Source organism: Phycodurus eques, chromosome 16 (assembly GCF_024500275.1).
Source record: "Phycodurus eques isolate BA_2022a chromosome 16, UOR_Pequ_1.1, whole genome shotgun sequence".
In the NCBI taxonomy this organism is placed as follows: Eukaryota; Metazoa; Chordata; class Actinopteri; order Syngnathiformes; family Syngnathidae; genus Phycodurus; species Phycodurus eques.
In genome coordinates, this window is record NC_084540.1 from 5,002,490 (window position 1) to 5,026,975 (window position 24,486).

The 24,486-nt window shown below is 40.0% G+C and overlaps 3 protein-coding genes across 3 annotated transcripts in view; 2 read left to right on the forward strand and 1 right to left on the reverse strand.

Annotated features, from left to right (window-relative positions):
• The window catches only part of abat (4-aminobutyrate aminotransferase), a 44,468-nt gene extending 40,497 nt beyond the window's left edge, over positions 1-3,971 (forward strand). The window contains exon 16 of the mRNA XM_061699616.1: positions 1,469-3,971. Within this exon, the coding sequence (XP_061555600.1) occupies positions 1,469-1,590 (122 nt within the window). The 3' untranslated portion in view covers positions 1,591-3,971. The remainder of the gene's footprint in view (positions 1-1,468) is intronic.
• Positions 3,972-4,066: 95 nt separating this feature from the next.
• Positions 4,067-12,050, forward strand: rcn3 (reticulocalbin 3, EF-hand calcium binding domain). Its single transcript, XM_061699622.1, is given in 9 exon segments — positions 4,067-4,463; positions 5,311-5,544; positions 6,927-7,120; positions 7,195-7,367; positions 7,707-7,767; positions 7,894-7,985; positions 8,919-9,026; positions 9,525-9,596; positions 9,598-12,050. Coding segments are annotated over 8 exon segments (951 nt in total). The 5' UTR covers positions 4,067-4,463; positions 5,311-5,329; the 3' UTR covers positions 9,634-12,050.
• A 712-nt stretch (positions 12,051-12,762) lies between these two features.
• nosip (nitric oxide synthase interacting protein) lies at positions 12,763-23,329 on the reverse strand. Its single transcript, XM_061699623.1, has 9 exons — positions 22,768-23,329; positions 18,692-18,797; positions 17,991-18,072; positions 17,648-17,783; positions 17,402-17,559; positions 16,384-16,500; positions 15,855-15,925; positions 15,642-15,750; positions 12,763-13,119 (listed from the first exon to the last, which is right to left on the reverse strand). Exons 1-9 carry the CDS (start codon positions 22,835-22,837, stop codon positions 13,048-13,050), a joined length of 921 nt encoding a protein of 306 aa, XP_061555607.1. The 5' UTR covers positions 22,838-23,329; the 3' UTR covers positions 12,763-13,047.
• Between the last annotated feature and the right edge of the window lie 1,157 nt (positions 23,330-24,486).

The following is a 24,486-nucleotide window of genomic DNA, read 5'->3' on the forward strand; positions in this document are numbered from 1 at the left end:
TGAAGTTAGGACGTTGTGTTAAACATAAATAAAAACAGAATACAATGATTTGCAAATCATGTTCAACCTATATTTAACTGAATACTGTTAATGTTCAAACTGATCAACTTTATTGTTTTTAGCAAATAATCATTAACTTGGAATTTTATGGCCGCAACACGTTCCAAAAAAGCTGGGACAGGGTCATGTTTACCACTGTGTTACATCACCTTTTCTTTTAACAACATTCAATAAACGTTTAGGAATTGAGGACAATAATTGTTGAAGCTTTGTAGGTGGAATTCTTTCCCATTCTTGTTTGATGTACAGCTTCAGCTGTTCAACAGTCCGGGGTCTCCGTTGTCGTATTTAACGCTTCATAATGGGCCACACATTTTCAATGGGAGACAGGTCTGGACTGCAGGCAGGCCAGTCTAGTACCCGCACTCTTTTACTACAATTTGAAATGTGGACTCGTCGGACCACAGAACACTTTTCCACTTTTCATCAGTCCATCTTAGATGAGCTTGGGCCCAGAGAAGCCGGCGGCGTTTCTGGGTGTTGTTGATGAATAACTTTTGCTTTGGATAGTAGAGTTTTAAGTTGCACTTACGCATGTAGCGTCGAACTGTATTTACTGACATTGGTTTTCTGAAGTGTTCCTGAGCCCATGTGGTGATATCCTTCACACATTGATGTCGGTTTTTGCTGCAGTGCCGCCTGAGGGATCGAGGGTCACGGGCATTCAATGTTGGTTTTCGGCCTTGCCGCTTACATCCAGTGATTTCTCCAGATTCTCTGAACCTTTTAATGATATTGTGGACCGTAGATGATGAAATCCCAAAATTCATTGCAAATGTACGTTGAGGAACATTGTCCTTAAACTGTTGGACTATTTTCTCACGCAGTTGTTCACGAAGAGGTGAACCTCGCGCCATCTTTGCTTGTGAACGACTGAGCAATTCAGAGAAGCTTTCTTTTACACCCAATCATGGCACCCACCTGTTCCCAAATTAGCCTGTTCACCAGTGGGATGTTCCAAACGGGTGTTTCATGAGCATTCCTCAACTTTCTGTCTTTTTTGCCACCTGTCCCAGCTTTTTTGGAACGTGTTACAGCCATAAAATTCTAAGTTAATGATTATTTGCTAAAAACAAGAAAGTTTATCAGTTTGAACATTAAATATATTCAATTAAATATAGGTTGAACATGATTTGCAAATCATTGTATTCTGTTTTTATTTATGTTTAACACAACGTCCCAACTTCATTGGAATTGGGGTTGTATTATTAGATTAAACATTAGATTAAAAGTTAGGAATGTACTCTTTTACCAGCTAAAGACGAGACAGATAAAACTCCTTTACTTTTACTTGTATTCATTTTTTTTTAAATGCCTTTGTTTTGTTCAACTCTATGTGACCTGCACTTCAAAACATGACAGCCAAAACTGTTTGGATATTGATGCCATTACTGTACTTTGTCAATAGGTATCTTGCTGGGAGGGTGTGGGGATCGGTCAATCCGTTTCCGTCCAGCGCTGGTCTTCAAGGAGTACCACGTGCACATGTTCCTCAACATCTTCAATGATGTGTTGGCCCAGATCAAATGATAAGGCAAAACAACATTCGAAGAAAGAAATCCGGAATAGTGGGAAACCTCCTTACCGTCCATGACAAGATAAGCACAAACCACACTAATGAAAAAGACCTTCGAAAGAGCCAAGGTCGGTTGAGTTTAACCAAGCCACAAGCTTGATAACAATGTCTCTGTCCATGTGATGTGCACTATACATTGATTTTTTTATTTCACATCATTGTCATAATTCTATAAATCAGTGTGGGAATGACAGTAAACCAAAGGGAAGCAGAATCTATCACGTGGACAGATGTAAACTGGCAACGCAGTGGGTGAAGTATGCAAAATCCAACACCGTAATCTATATTATTTACCAGCATCTGTCTCCTTGTAACCATCAACAGGTTGTTCTCGAAAGATACTTTTTTAGATCTCATACAGCAACTTTCACGAACAACAAACTGATGCTTCATCTCTTATGTGCTCCAGTTACACAGTATTCTAATCAATAACTACAATGAAAGTGTGCTGGAATCTGATATCATTTCACAATCATGAAAATGTAGTAAACCAAGTTATTTTGTCATACAAGTAAGTATTGAGAGTTGTCTCCATATATAACTACTTGTCCCTTCACAAGAAGAATTAGTCATTGATGGACTTTCAACAAACTGTGCAATCATTTTTGTACACAATTTGGGGAGTTTTGTTTTTTTCTTCTGTAAAATTACATCCTCATTCTTTATGAATCTCACAGAATTCTGAATGATTTGCAAAGCAGGCAAGAACAGCACAACACTAACCCTTTTAAGACTAGCCATCTTAAAAGTGTAGGACTGTTATTTAGACAGCATTAATTGCATGTAGGCGGCACGGTGGAGACTGGTTAGAGTGTCAGCCTCACAGTTCTGAGGACCCGGGTTCAATCCCCGGCCCCGACTGTGTGGAGTTTGCATGTTCTCCCCGTGCCTGCGTGGGTTTTCTCCGGGCACTCCGGTTTCCTCCCACATCCCAAAAACATGCATAAATTGGAGACTCTAAATTGCCCGTAGGTGTGACTGTGAGTGCGAATGGTTGTCTGTTTGTATGTGCCCTGCGATTGGCTGGCAACCAGTTCAGGGTGTACCCCGCCTCCTGCCCGATCACAGCTGGGATAGGCTCCAGCACGCCCGCGACCCTAGTGAGGATAAGCGGCTCAGAAAATGGATGGATGGATAATTGCATGTAAATGATGCCGAAAAATACTCCCGAGGTTTAACTCAATGCTCAGAGCAAGGTACTGGATTTACACCCTTATCGCCTGTCCCCTCATCACCTGACATCATTAAAATTGGCACGAATACTTCTTTGAGAAATCAGACAGACATCTTTGATACAGGATTAAGTGTTAGTGATGAGTGCAATGCCAGCTTGCGTGTCAGTGTCCCATTTAAAATGGCCGTCTAATGATTCTGCCTGTCGTCTTGCTATTAATAGGAATGACTCCGCTTGATATGTTGTAGCACAGACAAATGCCAACCTTAAATTGACCGTGAAAAGGTCCCCGAATATTTAGTGCCTGATACTTGGCATTTTTTATTTAAATATTACTTTTAGTACTCATGCAGTGTTTGCGGCCAGTCATTAAAGCCCTTTCACATTTTTTTCCCCCCATGTCTAGAACGGACTGCATTTGGCCGCTATTGGTCTTTTGTGTTTACTTCGGAAATAACATAACATTGAACGAATAAGGTTAAAAACGAAGTCCAAATGTACCTCACTAGCTACACCTCAACAATATGGAATCCCATAAGATGGGATGATTGTTGTCTCTACTTCAACCTTGAAGGATAGTGATGCTCTTTTGTCATCATGGGTACTTGCTAGGCTCGAAAATTCTCTGAGTGTAAGTTAAAAATCCAGTGCACTGAAGTTATTAAACTTAAACGGGCCGTTCGATGGGGTATATGAGCACTTGTGATTTTTACAAAGATGTAGCACATTATGTCTCACAGCTTTATGGCACATTCGTACATGTTTGTGTAAATTCAAAAGATGCACGAGAAATTATGTTTAAATATTGCTACAACATGTCAGACCATCTTTGTGACTGTTCCATGCAATCTTTTGAGCAGGTGTCAGAAAAGTGTATCCAGTAACGTACCATCTGTCTTGTATGAATTACTTAAACATAGTGTATATTGCAATCTTCTCGGGAGCCATTTGGTTGGTTAACAATGTGGAATACAATAGCAATATATATATATATATATTGCTCCACTCCTTGTGAGGTGCGGATAACAAGCCTGTTTAAAAATATTTGCACTTGAGATCTGATCTAATGATGTAATTACTTGAGATGGCTATAACTATTGTCTTTACTATATAAACACTGTCCGTGTACGGTGATAAATAAATGACATTTTGACTAACTTATCCCGTTTTTATTTGTCATTTCTCTGCCTTTAAATGCGATTTCATTTGTATCAGTACTCAACTGGTCTTGTCTGTATTTTTGTGTTAAGACTGTTATTTCTCAGCAGAATATAGTATAAGTATACAAGATTGGACTACACTCTTTATTTGTCTTGCCACACGTCCATGTATTTCAAGTACTTTTGCAGTGTTTCGTCACTTTTTTTTGCGCCTCCATCACAATGAACGTAGTAGCAGCAAATCTCAATTACAAGGCAGTTCGCGTTTGCGTGACAACGTGGCGGTTAACAGCCAATACGAATGAGTGGAACGAGTGTGGTTTGTGTGATTGGTTAAGATCTTATTTAGGGCTGTATTGATTGGTTACTTGTAAGGCAAACCCCGCCTCCTCGTCAGCGATATTTAAAGGTACAGAGTGCCAACGCGGACAGAGTTTTCTCTTTAGGGCCAAAGTTTGAGTGAAGGTGTCGCCTAGGAATTTTCAAGAAAGTGGTAAGTTATTCATGACATTGGTCTTTAGGCTTGGTAAAATACAACAACAAAACGAAACGCCGCCTTTTTAACCTCTTCGCATCCATAGTCTGGAGGTGACACGAAGCTATAGCGGTGGGAGTCATTTGCTTGATAAACGGTATTGTGACGGAGGGATGGCTATTCTTTTTGAGCCCTTTGTTTCTATTTTTAATTATTCGAGAAGCTAGACGGCGCAAATTCAAATGGCGGACGATGTTTACCAAAGTTTTACAGTGTCAAAAAAAACAACAACCTTGGTCGTCTAAATAGTCACTGTCACACAGTGCTAACCAAGGTTCTTGTCCCGTCCGCTAATATTACATTTTTAAATGTCTCCTGCAAATTGCCAAATGAACGTTTGGAATTTGCTCCTTTGGGATCACGGAGCATATATGTGTATATATAAAAAAAGGTGACTCTTTCCAAACTGTACTTCAGAAAAAAAATAAAAATAATAAAAATATAAATAAACGGAGCTAAAAGCAAACCGAACATACTGTTTCAGTTAAGATGACAGTGCCCTTTGGTTTTCTTTCCTCACTTTGACTCTGACATTGGGTGTGTCCCTCCCCTCCAAAGGAAATCATTCAATGTCACAAACTGAGTGGCAAATGTCGTATAGGTCAGTTGCTCATGCCTTTATGTTATTAAGTCACTATACACTAAATATTAGGTAGCCTACACTCCACAATCTGAGGAGCTCAGAGCAATGGCTTTAAAGTTCTGCCTTTACAAGTTAATCGTGGTCAGTTTGATTGACATAAACATTCTCTTTTGTCTATGCTGAACCAATGTCATGTAGTAATATCCATATTTCCATCCTTAGTTGCTGACAGGTTATCACAATGCTGCTGCAGTCGCTAGCGTCCTTCTACCTCCTGGCCGCCGCCGCCTTCGCCGTCCCCGCCCAAGAGAAACGCGTCCATCACCACGCCGACCTGAGCGACCGTGTCCACAACGACGCTCATGACTTTCAGTATGACCACGAAGCCTTCCTGGGCAAAGAGGAGGCAAAGACCTTTGACCAGTTGACCCCTGAGGAGAGTAAAGACAGACTGGCGTAGGTTCTGCTTATGTCAGCATAACAGCAACTGCCAGACATACTGCCACTACAGAAATTGTGTCATGTTCCTTGTTGATATACACACTTAAACATGTAGTTTATAAAGAATCTGACAAGGATACTAAAGTTGCAACGCTAAGAATTACAGTGTTATGGACCGAGTCCTGCCGCAAATAGAGAAAATCCACGACAAAGCACTACTACAGGGCTGTGGCCTGCGTAAATGAAGCTTCGCCCTTCACATCAACATAGTTCCTTTGCACCAATATACCATAAGCAGTGGTGTGCAAATGAGGGGGCGGTGGCCTCGGGCATCCGAATGTGTTTGGATGGACATTAAAACTGCCCCCCTGTTGACGGATGTATTCCGATCGGGAAATACCTCCGACAGAACCATTGGGGTGGGCCGGAGTCTATCCCAGTTGAACGGGGGTACACGCTAGACTGGTCGCCACCCAGAGACAAACATGGACAAACAACCAGTCACACCTCGGGGCGATTTAGTCTTCAGTTAACCTAACATGCTTGTTTTTGGAAAGTGGGAGGATGCCTGACTTTTCCAGAGAATCTAGCCAGCACGCGGAAAATATTAAAACTGGGAGCCCAGATTTGAATCCCCGAATCGTCAATATATAGGAGAATATTGTAGTGTCTTATTGCTATTCGCGGGGAATAGGCATCAAGCCCTGCGTGACTAGCAAAAATCTGTACGTAATTGACTCCGTCCATAAAAAGGTTATTTCTATAATTGCCTATAAATGCAACAAGATGGTGGCAAAGCTCTACTTCTGTCGAAATGAAACTCCTCAATTCACTTCAACATAGTTGCTTGGCACCAGATGTCACAAGAAATACAAAGTAATACTTTGGCCTGGGTACAACAATGAATATATGAGTTTTTCAGCAAATAACGGAAAACACTTCCCCCAAAAAGTAGTAGATGCATAGGTATATTTCATAAATGCTGAATTCACTGTAAAAAAGCCTTGTATTTTTTTGCTGCAGGACTTCCAATAGAGTTTGAAGTGCTATGGTCACTTGTTTTGATGTTTAGTCTAAAGGGATTGAACACAAGAGCTGTAATACCTAATTTGCAAAGATAGTGATGTACATTTTTGGTTGACAGTGGGAGAAGAATGAAGAGAGACATATCATGCACTTTATTTTTATTTTTTTTGTCAAAAAACTCCATGGATCAAGAATTAGCACTCATTTCGACTTCTGTTTGTCGAGAGGGCGTCCCAGTCTTATGCACACGAGCCACTGCTCACCCTGCCCCTCAACCTAAACAGTTGTGATATACAGCATCACATGTACATTAAAAAAAAAAAAAAAAAGATTGTTCCAACCTGATCCCATCTTCCTGTTCCCCCCTGCAGCAAGATTGTAGACCGCATTGACACAGACAAGGATGGCTTCATCAACCATGCAGAGCTGCATTATTGGATCAAACACAGACAGAGGAGGTACATCGAGGAGAATGTGAACAAACACTGGAGGGATTATGACAAGAACCAAGATGACAAAATAGCATGGGGGGAGTACAAAAACACCACCTATGGATACTATCTTGGTAAGTCACTGAAGCTCATTTCGCAATCTAAATATCTTTCCATCTATCTGACTGACATGCGTCTGTGTTCTCAGATGAGGAGTTTGACGACATCGAGGACAAGGCCACCTATAAGTCCATGCTCACCAGAGACGAACGACGATTTAAGACCGCCGATCGTGACGGCGACGGGATTGCCACGCGCGAGGAATTCACTGCCTTCCTCCACCCAGAGGAGTTTGATTACATGAGAGACTTAGTTGTACAGGTACTGACACATAACTTATGCAATAAATGGAATGGTAAACAACTTATTTCAGGTATTTCATCTGTGGCGTGCAAAGGTGTGTTGATGCCCGGGGTCGTGGGTTTGGGTACCCACCCAAACCCGTTTGGGTGCCCCCCTCCCTCCCAGGTGGATGCCCGGGGGCCACTGCCCCTTGCGCCCCACCCCCTTTGCACGCCACTGTGTTTCGTGGCCTTCAATAGTGAATCGTAACACTTGGTTAATTGGATTACAGGTCGTCTATATGTCACAACGTGTCATTTTTTTCCCCTCAACATAAGCAAACCCTTTTCTTCTAAATTACAAAAATATATCTTTTAGGAAACAATTGAGGACATTGATAAGAATGGCGACGGCAAAATTAGTTTATCAGAATACATCGGTAAGTGAGCCGCATTTTCTCTCCGATCAGCCATTTCCTCTCCAATTGGAGGCTGAGCATAGTGTGTGTGTGTGTGTGTGTGTGTGTGTGTGCGTGTGCGTGTGTGTGCGCTGTGATTGCCCATAGGTGACATGTACACACTAGAAGAGGGAGAGAGTGAGCCTGAATGGTTCCAGACTGAGAAGAAACATTTCACCGATTTCAGGGATGCCAATCAGGTAAAGGCTGCATTCGCTCCCCACAACTCTATCAACTGTCTATACTCGAACATCATATCGAACCCAGTTCCTCCTGTGTGTGTGTGTGTGTGCGCGCGTGTGTGTGTGTGTGTGTGTGTGTGTGAATGGGCTAGTCCTTCCTACCATTACAAATGTATTATTTTAATCAATATGTGACAGGCTCAATAAGGTAATAGCATTTACACACAGCATATTTATTTATTTATGTATTTATTTTTCATTTAGCTGCGTGAGAGAGTCCAAAATCTAAATATTAGATGCAATTCTTAATAGAAACTAGAATTATGTTTATAAAAGCAAATTTCTGTACAGTACTGGATTTCTTCCCTATTCTTGTTTATTCTCCCTAGCACCTGAAACACTACTTTGATGATACTCATGGATTGATTTTTTTATTGACTATTTTCAGGTGTATTAAAAAAAAAAAATCCAAATAGTGAAATACATACAAATTTTGGATACAAAAAGCATTCAATTCAAAGTAGTAATTGGCGCCCTCCTAAAGGGTTTATAGATACCAATAGACAAAGCAAAACACTGCTTTTGTCTAAATGAAGGTCCTTAATTCACTTTATTTCCTGTATCCCCCCCCCCAAAAAAAAATTCAAATCGTAAAATACAGATGAATCTATCTGCAAAAAAGCATTGCATTCAAAACAGTTAACAATTTTGAAGGATAAGCATGTCCAGACCAATCCTTGTGCTTAAACATAATTAGATCCAGCACTGATGGGCTTGGTTAAAAGTGCTAAAAGGGAACCTGCAAGCTATTACACAATGAGAGACACTACACAAGGGTGTTTGACGCTACCTTTTACCCTCAGTCAGCTCGTATATGAATCATAGAATCAGTATAAAAACTAAATCGGTGAATTGTCTTTTCCTCATAGTAACATGTCATGTGTTGCACAGGATGGTCACATGGATTTTAGTGAGGTGGCCCACTGGATTTTGCCCGGTGAAGTCGACCACGCTGACAATGAAGCCAAACACTTGATCCACGAGACAGACACCAACAAGGTAGCCCTGCCACACATATTTTACACACGCCACAAAATACGCACGATCGTTGCAACTCGGTTAATGACAATTCAACAGGTGCACATACTCTAATTGATTCAAAAAAATAAAATGCCTGAATAAAAGTCCAAAAATATCAGCAAAAAGCAGGGCTGATACAAGTCAACTATTCATTTTTTTTCTGTCAATGTGAGGTGCTGTGTGTACATTGAGGGGGGGGGGGGGAAATGAACTTAAATGATGTTAGCAAATGGCTGCAATATAACAAAAAGCGAAAACTTTAAGAGGGTCTGAATACTTTCCGTACCCACTGCAGATGGGTAAATTCATCAACACTGGTAATGACTGGCATAATTAATAAATAATAATTGTGACTTAATCACGTTTTAATTAACACTCATTGTCTTCTCTCTGTCTTAATTTATCTTCCTTTTCATCACTTCATGCATCTCCTCCATCTCCTGTGTCAATCATACCGATGTGACGATCAATCGTCAGGACGAGAAAATAACCAAGAGGGAAATCTTGGCCAACTGGAACATGTTTGTGGGCAGCCAGGCCACCAATTACTGGAGAAGATTTGACAAAGAGTCACGACGAACTTTGATGAGCTGTCACATTCACTAGCTCACAAGGGGGTCTACGTGTGATTGGGTGGGATTACACGACAAGTATCACGCTTGCAGAAACTATTCCACATGCAGTCACATACTGTGTATGTCGTTACAGGTGATTCGTTACTCCCACATAGCATTACTGTAGTCAGGTGAACAGTCCATAAATATTTCAATTAAGGAGGTGTTACATAATGTGAATATCATCCGACGTGCACTGCTGACAAAGTGAAACGGTGTGTTTTAAGTTTGAGCTTAGAACGTGCGTTCAACATTTCTAAATAACATCAGACCGTCATGGTGACATACACTCCACTGACCATTGTTTATGAGGTTGTTTTTTGTACTTAAACCCTATTGTACTTAAACCCTCTCATGTACAACCCCAATTCCAATGAAGTTGGGACGTTGTGTTAAACATAAATAAAAACAGAATACAATGATTTGCAACAACCTATATTTAATTGAATACACTACAAAGACAAGATATTTAATGTTCAAACTGATAAACTTTATTGTTTTTAGCAAATAATCATTAACTTGGAATTTTATGGCTGCAACGCGTTCCAAAAAAGCTGGGACAGGGTCATGTTTACCACTGTGTTACATCACCTTTTTTTATTTTACACAACATTCAATAAACGTTTGGGAACTGAGGACACTAATTGTTGAAGCTTTGTAGGTGGAACTCTTTCCCATTCTTGCTGCCCTTCAGCTGTTCAACAGTCCTGGGTCGTATTTTAGGCTTCATACTGCGCCACACATTTTCAATGGGAGACAGGTCTGGACTGCAGGCGGGCCAGTCTAGTACCTGCACTCTTTTACTACGAATCCACACTGTTGTATCACGTACAGAATGTGGTTTGGCATTGTCTTGCTGAAATAAACAGGGGCATCCATGGAAAAATACGTTGCTTGGATGGCAGCATATGTTTCCCCAAAACCTGTATGTATCTCTCAGCATTAATGGTGCCTTCACAGATGTGTAAGTTACCCATGCCATTGGCACTAACACAGCCCCATACCATCACAGATGCTGGCTTTTGAACTTTACGTCCATAACAGTCCGGATGGTTCTTTTCCTCTTTGGCCCGGAGGACACGATGTCCACAATTTCCAAAAAACAATTTGAAATGTGGACTGGTCGGACCACAGAACACTTTTCCATTTTGCATCAGTCCATCCTAAATGAGCTCGGGCCAAGAGAAACCGGCGGCGTTTCTGGGTGTTGTTGATAAATGGCTTTTGGTTTGCATAGTAGAGTTTCAAGTTGCACTTACGGATGTAGCGCCGAACTGTATTTACTGACATTGGTTTTCTAAAGTGTTCCTGAGCCCATGTGGTGATATCCTTTACCCATTGATGTCGGTTTGTGATGCAGTGCCGCCTGAGGGATCGAAGGTCACGGGCATTCAATGTTGGTTTTCGGCCTTGCCGCTTACATGCAGTGATTTCTCCAGATTCTCTGAACCTTTTGATGATATTATGGAGCGTAGATCATGAAATCCCTAAATTCCTTGCAATTGTACATTGTCCTTAAACTGTTTGACTATTTTCTCACGCACCTGTTCACAAAGAGGTGAACCTCGCCCCATCGTTGCTTGTGAATGACTGAGCAATTCAGGGAAGCTCCTTTTATCATGGCACCCACCTGTTCCCAATTAGCCTGTTCAGCTGTGGGATGTTCCAAACAGGTGTTTGATGAGCATCCATCCATCCATTTTCTGAGCCGCTTCTCCTCACTAGGGTCGCGGGCGTGCTGGAGCCTATCCCAGCTGTCCTGTCATCGGGCAGGAGGCAGGAGGCAGGGTACACCCTGAATTTGGTTGCCAGCCAATCGCAGAGCACATACAAATAAACAAACAACCATTCGCACTCAGACCTACGGGTTAGAGTCTCCAATTAATGCATGTTTTGGGGATGTGGGAGGAAACCGGAGAAAACCCACACAGGCACGGGGAGAACATGCAAACTCCACACAGGCGGGCCGGGGATCCTCAGAACTGTGAGGCTGACGCTCTAACCAGTCGGCCACCGTGGCGCCTTTTGATGAGCATTCCTCAACTTTCTCAGTCTTTTAAGTTAATGATTATTTGCTAAAAACAAGGTTTAACAGTTTGAACATTAAATATATTGTCTTTGTAGCATATTCAATTAAATATAGGTTGAACATGATTTGCAAATCATTGTATTCTTTTTTTATGTTGAACACAACGTCCTAACTTCATTGGAATTGGGGTTGTATGAAAATTGACTTTCTTGAACCAAATATTTTAGCAGTTATCTTTGACTGAATTACAATGTAACAATTATCTAATTAAGTTGTTGTTGAGTGTAAGATGTTCGTAATAAAAAATAATAATAATAATGTTACTGTGGAATGGACAAACAAATAAACTTTTGTACTTTTGCTGTTTTATTTATCATTATTTTTTTAATATTCTGCATTGAATATTCATAATACTGCAGTCACAATGTTACTCCTTAAAGGAAATAAATGGGGATATTTGCAACTCAGCTTCCCATACAGTTGCAAAATGGGATGTTAGCAATGATCTTAGATTGTGCATACCTAGTGTCCAGAACTGGATGAAGATGGTCATGCAATATAAGTCCTTGTTGTTTTCCATGTAGTTTCAATAGGTAAGTCTAACACAAGAGTCCCAATTAAGTACATACCATTTAATAATGTGTACATAATAAACTGTTTTATCGCTTTCAAATAAGTTCACTTCAAAATAACACTTGATGTTCAATCGGTTGAAAAATTAAGTTTTTGTGTGTACAGTAATAACATGCATAGTACACTAAGAGACTATTGAGGTCTTCTTCTTCTCCATGTTACTCAGAGTGTTTCCATCAATATCTTTTCCATGATTAAACCACTCTTTTACTGTTGCTTTGGTTTTTCCATCTTCCTTGTTACTGTGCATATCAGGATGGACTTCTGACATTGTCCGAGATGCTCGACAAGCTTGACTTTATCAAGATCAGCACGATCACAGACTATGGAGCCATGGAGGTCGACGGCCATGACGAACTGTGAATATCGATACCTCAGAAGACTATGACTGATGTATTTTTTTTTAAGAAATGTTTCTCAATCAAATACATTCATCAGAAATCTTACAGAGCACATTTATTCGAGTGACGAGCAGGAGTGTTTGCAAGCACGCTAGGGAAATAAGTAAATAACAGACAAAAACTGACCAGTTCCTTTTCATTTGTATTTCAAATTTCTCCCAAAACATTCTTACAAAGCCACAAAAAAAAAAGATAATTGCCACAATAGTGAACATGTCCAAGGTATCATATACTATAGAAACAAATGACATTTTCTGGCTGCCTACAGTTTACAAAAATTACATTTTTAGATACCATAATACTAATTCACAGATCATCATCGTTTACACTTGCATCACTGGACGGGCTTCTTTGGCCTTAAGCTCTACACCAGCGGCTGCAAAGCCCGTTCCTCCCTGTAAAACATAAGACATCGAATCAAGATCATCTTAACTCTGGAAAACTTGAGAAAACACGTTTTTGCATCCAGAACATTGCAAGAAAAGAGACAAAGATGATGGAACCAAAGGCCTTTTGGTCACATTGTTTGTTGACAGTTGTTAAGTGACAGCTATATGTGTGCATTTATGAACCGAGAAAGACACAGAAACTGCAACAAGCACATTTTTCACTTCAGGTTAGTCAACGTTGAGACGGCGATAAGAAAAATAAATAACTAAATGGCATTGCGCCGTTTCACCACAATGAATTTCACAAAAGTAATGTTTTTCAATTGTTCCTAATTTGTGATTACCATACATTGCGAGTTACAGTGCCGTGAAAAAGTATTGGCCCCCTTCTCAAATTCTTATATTTTTGCATAGTTTCCCCACTTTAATGTTTAAGGTCATCAAACAAATGTAAATATCAGACAAATATAACTCAAGTTAACTAAAGATGTTGTTTTTTTAATGGTGATTTTATTTATTAAGGAACAAAGTTACCTGGTTCTGTGTGAAAAGGTAACTACGCCCCTTGTGAAATCATGAATTAATTGTGAGTAATCACAATTTTTGGTAAATTTTCACTGATCAAACCCAAGCCTGATTACCTCCAGACCTGTTCAATCAATAAATCACTTAAACAAAATCTGTCCCAACAAAATCAAGTTGGACAAAAAATCTAAAAAAGCTGCAAGAAAATGACATGATCCAAAGAAATTCCAGAAAAGTTGAAAAATAAAGTAGTTGACATCTATCGGTCTGGAAAGGGTTAGAAAAATAATTAACTAACTAAATTACTAACTATAGGGAGAGCCATTATCCTCACATGGACAAACCACGGAACAGGGGCTGGCTTACAAAGTTTACCCCAGGAGAACAGCAATGACTCATCCAGGAGGTCACAAAGGAACTGAGGGCAACTTCTAAAGAACAGGAGGCCTCCATTGCCTCAGTTAAGGACAGTGTTCATGACATAATAAAGAAGAGACGGGCAAAAATGGCCTCCATGGCAGAGTTCCAAGGCGAAGACCACAAAGAACATTGAGGCTCGTCTTACTCAACATCTGAATGATTCCTAAGACTTTTGGGAGAATCCTATAAAGACTGTCCAAGATGAATGTTGAGCTTTTTGGAAGGTGTGTGTCTCATTACATCTGACGTAAATGTAGCACAGCGTTCCAAAAAAAGAAAATCATACCAACAGTCAAACAATGTGGTGGTAGTGTGATGGTCTTGGGCTGCTTTTCTCCTGCAGGACCTGGACAACTTGCTGTGACTGATGGAAATCTGCTCTTTAACAGACAATCCTAAGAATGTTCAGCCAACAGTTTGTGACCTCAGGCTGAAGCGCACTTGGGTTCTGCAACAGGATAACGATCCAAAACACATCAGCAAGTTAACTTCTGAATGGCTTAAAAAAACAAAATGAAGGTCTTGGAGTGGCCTAGTGAAAGTCCAGACTTGAGTCTGATTGAAATGCAGTGGCATGACCTTAAAAAGGCCGTTCATGCTCGAAAACCCTCCATTTTTGCTGAATTCAAGCAATTCTGCAAGGAAGAGTGGGTCAAAATATCTCCAGAGAGTTGTGGAAGACTCATTGCCAGTTATAGAAAATGCTTGATTTCAGTTGAAGGATGCTGAGGATGGCGAAACCAGTTATTAGGTTTAGGGGGGGGGGCATTACTTTTTCACAAATCGCCAGGTAACTTTGAATAGTTTTTTTTTTCCTTAAAAGAAATCACCATTTAAAAATAGCATTTTAAATTCACTTGGATTATATTTGTCTTACATTTACATTTGTTAGATGATCTTAAACAAAGGCGGGAAAACTATGGAAAAATCTAAGAATTTGAGAAGGAGCACAATACTTTTTCACGGCACTTTATTTTAAGTCAGCCATTAAATGTTAATACCATTTTAGGTAGGTTTCAACTCAAATTAACGGAGGGAAAATGTTGGTTTGATTATATTTTTTAAATTAATATATTATGATGTTGGAAAAAGTTACTTTCAAGGCACAGTCTTGAAACACTTATGCCTCAATGGACAACAATACATCAACAATATTAAGATAAATAGCTAAAAAAAAAAAAAAAAAAGAGGGTGTCAAACTTTTTACACTTTGAAAGCCACAAAATGACAGAATGAGAACTACGTATTTTTCCCCCTTACTTGTACAGCATGTAAATGGCAGATTTTTCATTTACAGAGCTCCACTTACACTAAATGTAATGTCTTTTTGTGGTACCCTGCTAACGCAAAAGTTGCTATAGGCCCCTGGGTTAGTGGGTGTAAACGGGGGTTGTACTAACCCTTTTGTTGTACACCACCAATGGAACCATTACAAAGATGTTATTTTACAGAAAAATACGTTTGTCAGTATGGATTTACAGCTCCTAAAAGGTTATTAAATAATTACAATTCAGAACTTTCCACGCTCGTATTTAACAATCAATATTAAACTAACTATGTTTATGTTCACTGTGTACACATACCCTCTGCAGTGGTATGATGTCTTTGTCGGAGAGCTTGTCTCCACTCACAGGATCGGTCATGTCCATCTTGATGAGTCGCTCCACACACTCCTGCGTCACCACACATCCCCTGAACCCAAGATGGAGAGAGGTGTTAAAAATACCTCGCCGGAGTCTTTTCCGTGAACATGCGGGCGCCCGTCCGTGTAAATACACGCTGGGTGGGTGACTCACGAAGGTCGCAGGACAGCGCAGGGAACGCTGTTGCCCAGGACGTCTTTGGTTACTGCACAGACGTACCTGTCCTGAGGGAGAAGAAGGTCTTTGTTGATACAATAAATAGAGCAGATATAAGAACTACAACTATTTATACTCATTGTAAGAAGAGGAATACAGGCAAAATGTTATGATAACAAATATGATTAAAAACAAATAATATAATAAAGGACCTCTCTACTGCTGTGAACATTTGTACTTATTCCATAGTTTTGCAGGAAAAATCCCCCCCCCCCACAAAATAGACTTAGTAGTAGTTTTAGGCTTGTTTTCTGATGACATATTTGATTTTCAGACAGATTTTGCCTCGCCCACATTTAGGTCGAAACCTGATTGAGCGTGCTGACGTCAGCAACAGACGACAAGCACATTTCCTTATTAAACTAGTTCACCACTTTAATGTTTATAAAGTCTAAAACTCGTCCTGTGTCTAAATGTGTACAAGACTAAACCAATTCTGTCTCACATCGTAATGTGATAATCTGACCTGGCGGTTGATCAGGGCCACTCGGTCCAGACTCGGGTCTATCGGGGTGAAGCGAACTGTGATCAGCTCGCTCATCTTAATTGGCCGCCCCGACATCGGACACAACACAGTCTTACTCTGACAACAGATTAGGAAAGAAGCAATGAGAGGAAACTGTTAAAGACAACTGTCGGTGCACATCATTTCCACACTCATTGCTGTATTTCGGGACACACAGATGATCTTTGGATTCAGGTCAACTTGTCTTCATCAACATGCAAACACACAAAACAAACAAAAGGTCATCATGACATACAAACTAGAAGGCAAACAGGGGGAAATGATGGCAAGTTCACATAACATGCAGGCACATAATAAATTGGCTGTAAAGTCTCATCTGTCACGTAGCAATTAAGGCGTGAAATGAAATGTTTGATTAGTAGCTATTCATAGGAAGTCAAAATGGCCCTTCACGTCTCAATTGTAAGGAAGCAAAACCATGTGATTTCCTCTCTGCCGCCCACAGAAGAAAGATGACGATTATAACACAACGGTTTAAATTAACTCGGATGATATAAAAGAACAGTATACGACCATGGTACGTCATAATAAATAGATAAACATACTGAAAAAGATTTCAAAGTAAAAATGTTACAAAGACACAAGCATTTATTTTCAGGACTTCAAATGTTTCATTTCCAAGTGCCTGTACTTCAGTGAGTGAAAGAGAGATTTAATCATGTGGAATTTGATCAATATAACATTCTCTCAGCTGTGAGGCCCACATCCTAATCCCGAGGACAGTGATGTTGAACCATTTTAGTGGAAGACCCTTTTAAAGTAGAGTAGAATGTGGTATATATTGTATTATTAGGCGGCGTGGTGAGCCAAGTGGTTAGCACTTCTGCCTTACAGTCCCCTAATCTAGAACATACTGTATATAAAACGAGATGACGACATATGTAAATCTGAATGCCCATCCAGACGCTGGAAAGCAGAAAATCTCTGAAGCACATGATCATCCCAAGTAGCGACTCACTGGTTTCTTGAGAAGGGTGGGCTTCGCTTCAGGTGTCAGAGAAGGAATCCAGAAGCTGGGAAGACTCTGGCTGGAGGAGGCCACTGAACCAGTGGAGGATGGTGCTGATGATGAGGAGCTACTGTCTGTCCTGATTTTCTCACCTACTCTGTTTTGCCCTAAAGGAGAAACACAGTTGAACGAATTAATACCTTTCCTAAATAATAGAAACAAGAGTGTTGCTACTGTATCTTGACACACACGTACCCGAAGTGAAAGGGTTGATGGGTTTGGACACGATGCTGTTCTCCCTGGTTTTAAACTTCTCTACTTTCTCCCTTTCCTCTGACTTGGAGTCAAGCTGACTGTCCTTCTTCTGAGCTTGTTTGTGCTTCTCATAGGCCTGGAGGAAAATGCATCTTAGATACAAAACTTTGTTGAATCATTTACATTTTGACCGGGGAAAAAAAAGGAAAAATCCATCCATTTTCAATAGTGCTTATCCCGTTGTGAGCTGTGAGGAGCTGGAAACTATCTCAGCTGACCGGGCGAAAGACAGATTACAGCCATATAAAGTCACCCCAAAAAAATATCATCGAGAAGAACTTACCTTCATCTTCTTGGCAATGTCCGTTTTCTGATGCAGAATGCATTCCAGAATAGCCTGTTTTTCATACAAGAATCCATCTGGACTGAGAAGAAGAAAAAAAAGAAACGTGACATTTACATTCATTTTCAAACCGTCAATTTGCTAATTCAAAACTACTGCATCTGCAGCATAATTACATGTTCAGGAAGAAAAACTCTGTAGAGCCTCCAAATTTAACTGCCATGAGCGTATAATACAGGTCGGCAGAATGACTTTTTTTAAAAAAAAAATTATATGTGATAGTATGCTTGAGTATTCATACTCCTTGAACATTTCCACATTTTTGTCGTTATGACCACAAAGGTACATTTGTTTCATTGGGATTCAGTGTGATGGCCAAAGCCAGGTTGCATATAGGGTGTTTGAGAAGTCAATCATGAATCAGTAAAGAGTCAAGGAGGCCTCATACGTTTGCATGCTACATTTGTCAGCTTTGTAAAAGTAAAGAAAATGTGAAAACCATTCATCATTTTCCTTACACTCAACAATTACCGTTATGTGCTACTTTGTGGAAATGTAATCCCAATACAATACATGTTTGGTGTTGTTATGTGACAAAATGTGAGAACGTTCACGTATGAACACTTTTGAAAGCCAACGTCTCCTCATATTGCATGTGTGTGTGTGTGTGTGTGTGTGTGTGTGTGTATTGAGAAACTTACGTGACCACGGGAGTCTGACAAGGTTGCAGGGACAAACAGCAGCAGTCAAAGTCTTTGATGGCATCTTTACCAAGACGAATGCTCTGTGTGCCGTAACCTGATGCCGCTGAGCAGGACGAGACCACACAAACAAGTTCATATTGTTTCTTTTAATTCGATCGTATTTGCTACTGATGCGTTGCCATAGAATCTACCTACTGTAGGTATACAGTGGGTATGGAAAGTATTCAGACCCCCTTACATTTTTCTCTCTTTGTTATATTGCAACCATTTGCTAAAATCATTTAAGTTCTTATTTTTTCCTCATTAATGGACACACAGCACTGCATATCGACAGAAACAAACTGAATTGTTGACATTTTTGCAGATTTATTAAAAATGAAAAACTGAAATATCACACAGCCATAAGTATTCAGACCCTTTGCTCAGTATTTAACACTTTTGAGACATAAAGACATTGTGAGAAACAGTCACTGAGCAATAAAGGGTTGCTAGTTATCTGGTAATCCCAGTACAATTTTCTTTTTTTTGACAATTGACAATTTCTAGACCTTTCTCCCATATCCCGGATTGCATCTCTGGAGCTCAGCCACAGTGATCTATGGTTTCTTCTTTACCTCTCTCACCAAGGCTCTTCTCCTCCGGTTGCTCAGTTTGGCCGGACGGCCACCTCTAGTTCAGATCGTCCCAAACGTCTTCCATTTAAGGATTATGGAGGCCACTGTGCTCTTAGGAACCTTAAGTGCAGCAGAAACTTTTTGTAACCTTGGCCAGATTTGTGCCTTGCCACAATTCTGTCTCTAAGCTCGTCAGGCAGTTCCTTTGACCTCATGACTCTCATTTGCTCTGTAAGGTCTTATATAGACAGGTGTGTGGTTTCCCTAGTCAAGTCCAATAAGTACAATCAAACAATGAAGGAATAGAACCATTTTAAGGATGATCAGAAGAAATGGACAGCACCAGAGTTAAGTGTCACAGCAAAAGGTCTGAATACTTACGGCTGTGTGATATTTCCTTTTTTCTTTTTTAATAAATCTGCAAAAAATTTTAAAATTACTTTTTTTTCTGTCTATGTGGGGTGCTGCGTGTACAACCCCAATTCCAATGAAATTGTGACTGTGTTAAACATAAAAACACAATACAATGATTTGCAAATCATGTTCAACGTATATTTAATTGAATACACTACAAAGACAAGATATTTAATGTTCAAACTGATAAACTATATTGTTTTTAGCAAATAATCATTAACTTAGAATTTTATGGCTGCAACAGGTTCCAAAAAAGCTGGGACAGGGTCATGTTTACCACTGTGTTACATGACCTTTTCTTTTAACAACATTCAATAAACGTTTGGGAACTGAGGACACTAATTGTTGAAGCTTTGTAGGTGGAATTCTTTCCCGTTCTTGCTCGATGTACAGCTTCAGCTGTTCAACAGTCCGGGGTCTCCATTGTTGTATTTTACGCTTGATAATGCGCCACACATTTTCAATGGGAGACAGGTCTGGACTGCAGACAGGCCAGTCTTGTACCCGCACTCCGTTACTACGAAGCCACACTGTTGTAACACATGCAGAATGTGGTTTGGCATTGTCTTGCTGAAATAAGCAGGGGCGTCCTTGAAAAAGACGTTGCTTGGATGGCAGCATATGTTTCTCCAAAACCTGTATGTACCTTTCAGCATTAATGGTGCCTTCACAGATGTGCAAGTTACCCATGCCATTGGCACTAACACAGCCCCATACCATCACAGATGGTGGTTTTTTAACTTTGCGTCCATAACAGTCCGGATGGTTCTTTTCCTCTTTGGCCCGGAGGACACGACGTCCACAATTTCCAAAAACAATTTGAAATGTGGGCACGTCGGACCACAGAACACTTTTCCACTTTGCATCAGTCCATCTTCGATGAGCTCGGGCCCAAAGAAGCCGGCGGTGTTTCTCGGTGTTGTTGATAAATGGCTTGGTTTTAAGTTGCACTTACGAATGTAGCGCCGAACTGTATTTACTGACATTGGTTTCTGAGCCCATGTGATGATATCCTTTACACATTCAGGTCGGTTTTTGATGCTGTGCCGCCTGAGGGATCGAAGGTCACGGGCATTCAATGTTGGTGTTCGGCCTTGCTGCTTACATGCAATGATTTCTCCAGATTCTCTGAACCTTTTGATGATATTATGGACCGTAGATGATGAAATCCCAGAATTCATTGCAATTGTACATTGAGGAACATTGTCCTTAAACTGTTCGACTATTTTCTCACGCACTTGTTCACAAAGAGGTGAACCTTGCCTCATCTTTGCTTGTAAATGACTGAGCAATTCAGGGAAGGTCTTTTTATACCAAATCATGGCACCCACCTGTTCACAATTAACCTGTTCACCTGTGGGATGTTCCAAACAGGTGTTTGATGAGCATTCCTCAAATTTCTCAGTCTTTTTTGCCACCTGTCCCAGCTTTTTTGGAACGTGTTGCAGCCATAAAATTCTAAGTTAATGATTATTTGCTCAAAACAATAAAGTTTATCAGTTTGAACATTAAATATCTTGTCTTTGTCGTGTATTCAATTAAATATAGGTTGAACATGATTTGCAAATCATTGTATTCTGTTTGTATTTTTGTTTAATACAACTTCCCAACTTCATTGGAGTTGGGGTTGTACATTAATGAGGAAAAAAATGAACTTAAATGATTTTAGCAAATGGCTGCAATATAGCAAAGAGTGATAAATTTTAGGGGGTCTGAATACTTTCCCTACCCACTTTAGTGTTTAACTACAGTGTTTAATTTCACCCATCCAATTTCTAGAAGACTGGGCTATCTGAGACTATCTCAGCTGACATTCACACTCACATTTTCACCTATTGACAAATTTGAGTCTTCAATTAACCTGACATGCATGTTTTGTGGAATGTGGAGAAATCCACGCAAGCACGAGAATAACATGCAAAAGCCACACAGGAGGGCCCGAGCAGAGATTCAAACACAGAGTCTCTTGATTGTGAGGCAGACGTGCTAACCACATGCGCCGACGTGCTGCCAACAAATGTATTTTCTAACAAAGTGACCTCATGTTGCAAAGATGACACCAAACCCAAGATGTAAACAATGTTACAGTGGCTTAAACTTTTTTTTTTTTTTTTTTTTAAATCCAGTACAGTATATTTGTTAAATAGTTGTTAAATGCTTGAAGTCTCAGCGGCCTTTGCACAATGGTCATTAACCGGACTATTGTAATATTAGTCATTCGAACTGCTCTAAGTGCTAGAGGACTCTGCATCTTTTGCACAATTGTCAAAAATTAAAAATTAAATTAAATTTTAAAAAACTGTACCGGCTTTACCAGACAACTAGCAACCCGTTATTGCTCAGTGACTGTTTTTCTCAATGTCTTTGTCTCAAAAGTATTCTCTGTCAATTGACTTTCTGTTGTCGTACGAGAGCGGCTCCAATTACCGGAGACAAATTCTTTGTGTTTTTTTTTGGACATACTTGGCAAATAAAGATGATTCTGATTCTGAAATAGAGCTCAGTTGTATCTATCTTTTTAAAATTGTTGAACGGTTTGTTTGCAAACATTTATTTAGGTTTTTTTTTTTTTTAACTTATGTGCAGTATATTGTTTTTAAATAACTATTCAGGTCATTTATTATTTTCCTATATTTAAGCGCATTGTTGACTCTTACAGTGGCTAACAATATTATATATACTTTTTAGGAATAAAGCCTTTGTCTATTCCCCCCCCCCCATGAACACTTATGCCTACTATGCTAGTGTATTTTTTAAGTTGGTCATGATGGTGTTACTTGGAAGGCTAGGTATTTTTTAGGTGGTAATTGGTATAAAAGGTTTAAGACCGACACTGACATAGAAAACAAATATTAACATAGTTCAGTCCAGGTATCAAACTGTTCGCAATACATCTGTCGTGAATTACTGGCACTATATCCCAAATTCAAAGCTATATGTTCTGTTTTTCAGGCATATTTCAGTTGAGTCTTATTGGTTACGTGTTAAGCTGCATGCACAGAGAAGTTAACAGGTTAGCCCAATGAGTCACGACCCATTTCTTACCTGTATCCTTCTTTTTCTCGTGGTATGTGTAGACGGCTCCAGCTGTGCAGTTTTTCCCGTGGCGAGTCATAGTAGTCTGCCAAATGTGGCCCGTTTAAAAAGACAAAAAGTTGCGGAATGGTTGCAAAGAAGTATTAGTTAGCTTGTATTCAGTCGCTGCTCGTCGATAACACGAAAAGCTGTCGATCGGTAACTGAGATTTTAAGAGAAGATTGACACTGGTTGTGTTCGGATTTCTTCAATCATTCCCTCCTCCTTAATCACTATTTTGGGACATTTACATAGTGGACAATATTCAATATCTATAATATTTTCGAACACTGATCCGGCGCGCCGTTAAAGACGTCATATATGTCGCATAATTCTTACGTTAGGATAAACGTCGGCCGATGCGACCTTCTATCATAAACACTGACCAAATAAATTATTATTATTTAAGATTAAAGTATTCTACAAGATTAAACCAAACAAAGAACTATGAACATTTGTATGAGAGTTTGCGCTGCTCCCTTCATCCACTGCGGTCAAGACAGCCTCCACTCGTAAAGTAGCAGTCAACCCAACCGCCCCTAATTTTGTTCATACTAGGCATTACGGTAATAGGTCGGCAACTCGCGGCGAAAGCCTCCTTCAAAATAAAAGCTCCCCAATAATCCGGACGTCAATGCTCTTCAGTTAAGGAATGCAACCAGCAAATTTAATATGAATCTTGAGATACATTAAAAATGTACTTTATTTGATATCTTGGGGAAAATAAATGGTAATGGACTGCACTTATATAGCGCTTTATCTACATCATCAAAGTGCCCAAAGCGCTTTACAAAGCCTCACATTCACACACACACATTCATAAACCAATGGGCGACTGCTGCCATACAAGGTGTTACGAGGCCCACTGGGTGCAAATTAGGGTTCAGTGTCTTGCCCAAGGACACTTCGACATGCGGACAATCGTAGCAGGGATTCGAACCTGTTCTACCTACTGAGCCAAAGCCACCCCAACATAATCCCATTGGTATCGCAAGACAAGTCCAGATCTGTGTGACAGACCACCAAGGACTCCACTAAAAGAGGTTTGATGAAGATCTGATATTGTATTTCAAAATAAAAGTCTCTGAAAACTGCATATTTTGTTGTCATTACCCCTGACTGAAAACAAATCTGTTAAAGAAAATCTATGAGCTATCGCAACACCGGTCCAGTACTGGGTGACACAACACCACCTCATGTCTCCAAACAAAAGTGGTCCCATCCAAATCTGATGTGAAATTTCAAAATAAAAGTCCCCTGAAATTGTTAAATTCCACTGTCACTACCACTGATTTAAAACATTCATTTAAAAAAATCTATGAGTTATCGCATCACCAGTCCAGTTCTGGGGGACGCGACACCTCACCAGGTCTCCAACAAAAGAGGTCCCATCCAAATCTGATGTGGCATTTAAAAATAAAAGACCCCTGAAATTGGTATATTTCATTGTCATTATCACTGATTTAAAACATTAATTTAAAAAAGATTACGAGATATTGCAACACCAGTCCAGTTCTGGGGGACACTACAACACACCAGGTCTCCACCAAAAGAGGTTTGATCAAAAAAAATAAAAAAACGCCTTTCTTTAACTATTTAAAATATACTGTTATCTATTGGTTAGAGCGTCTGCCTCACAGTTCTGAGGACCAGGGTTCAATCCCCGGCCCCGCCTGTGTGGAGTTTGCA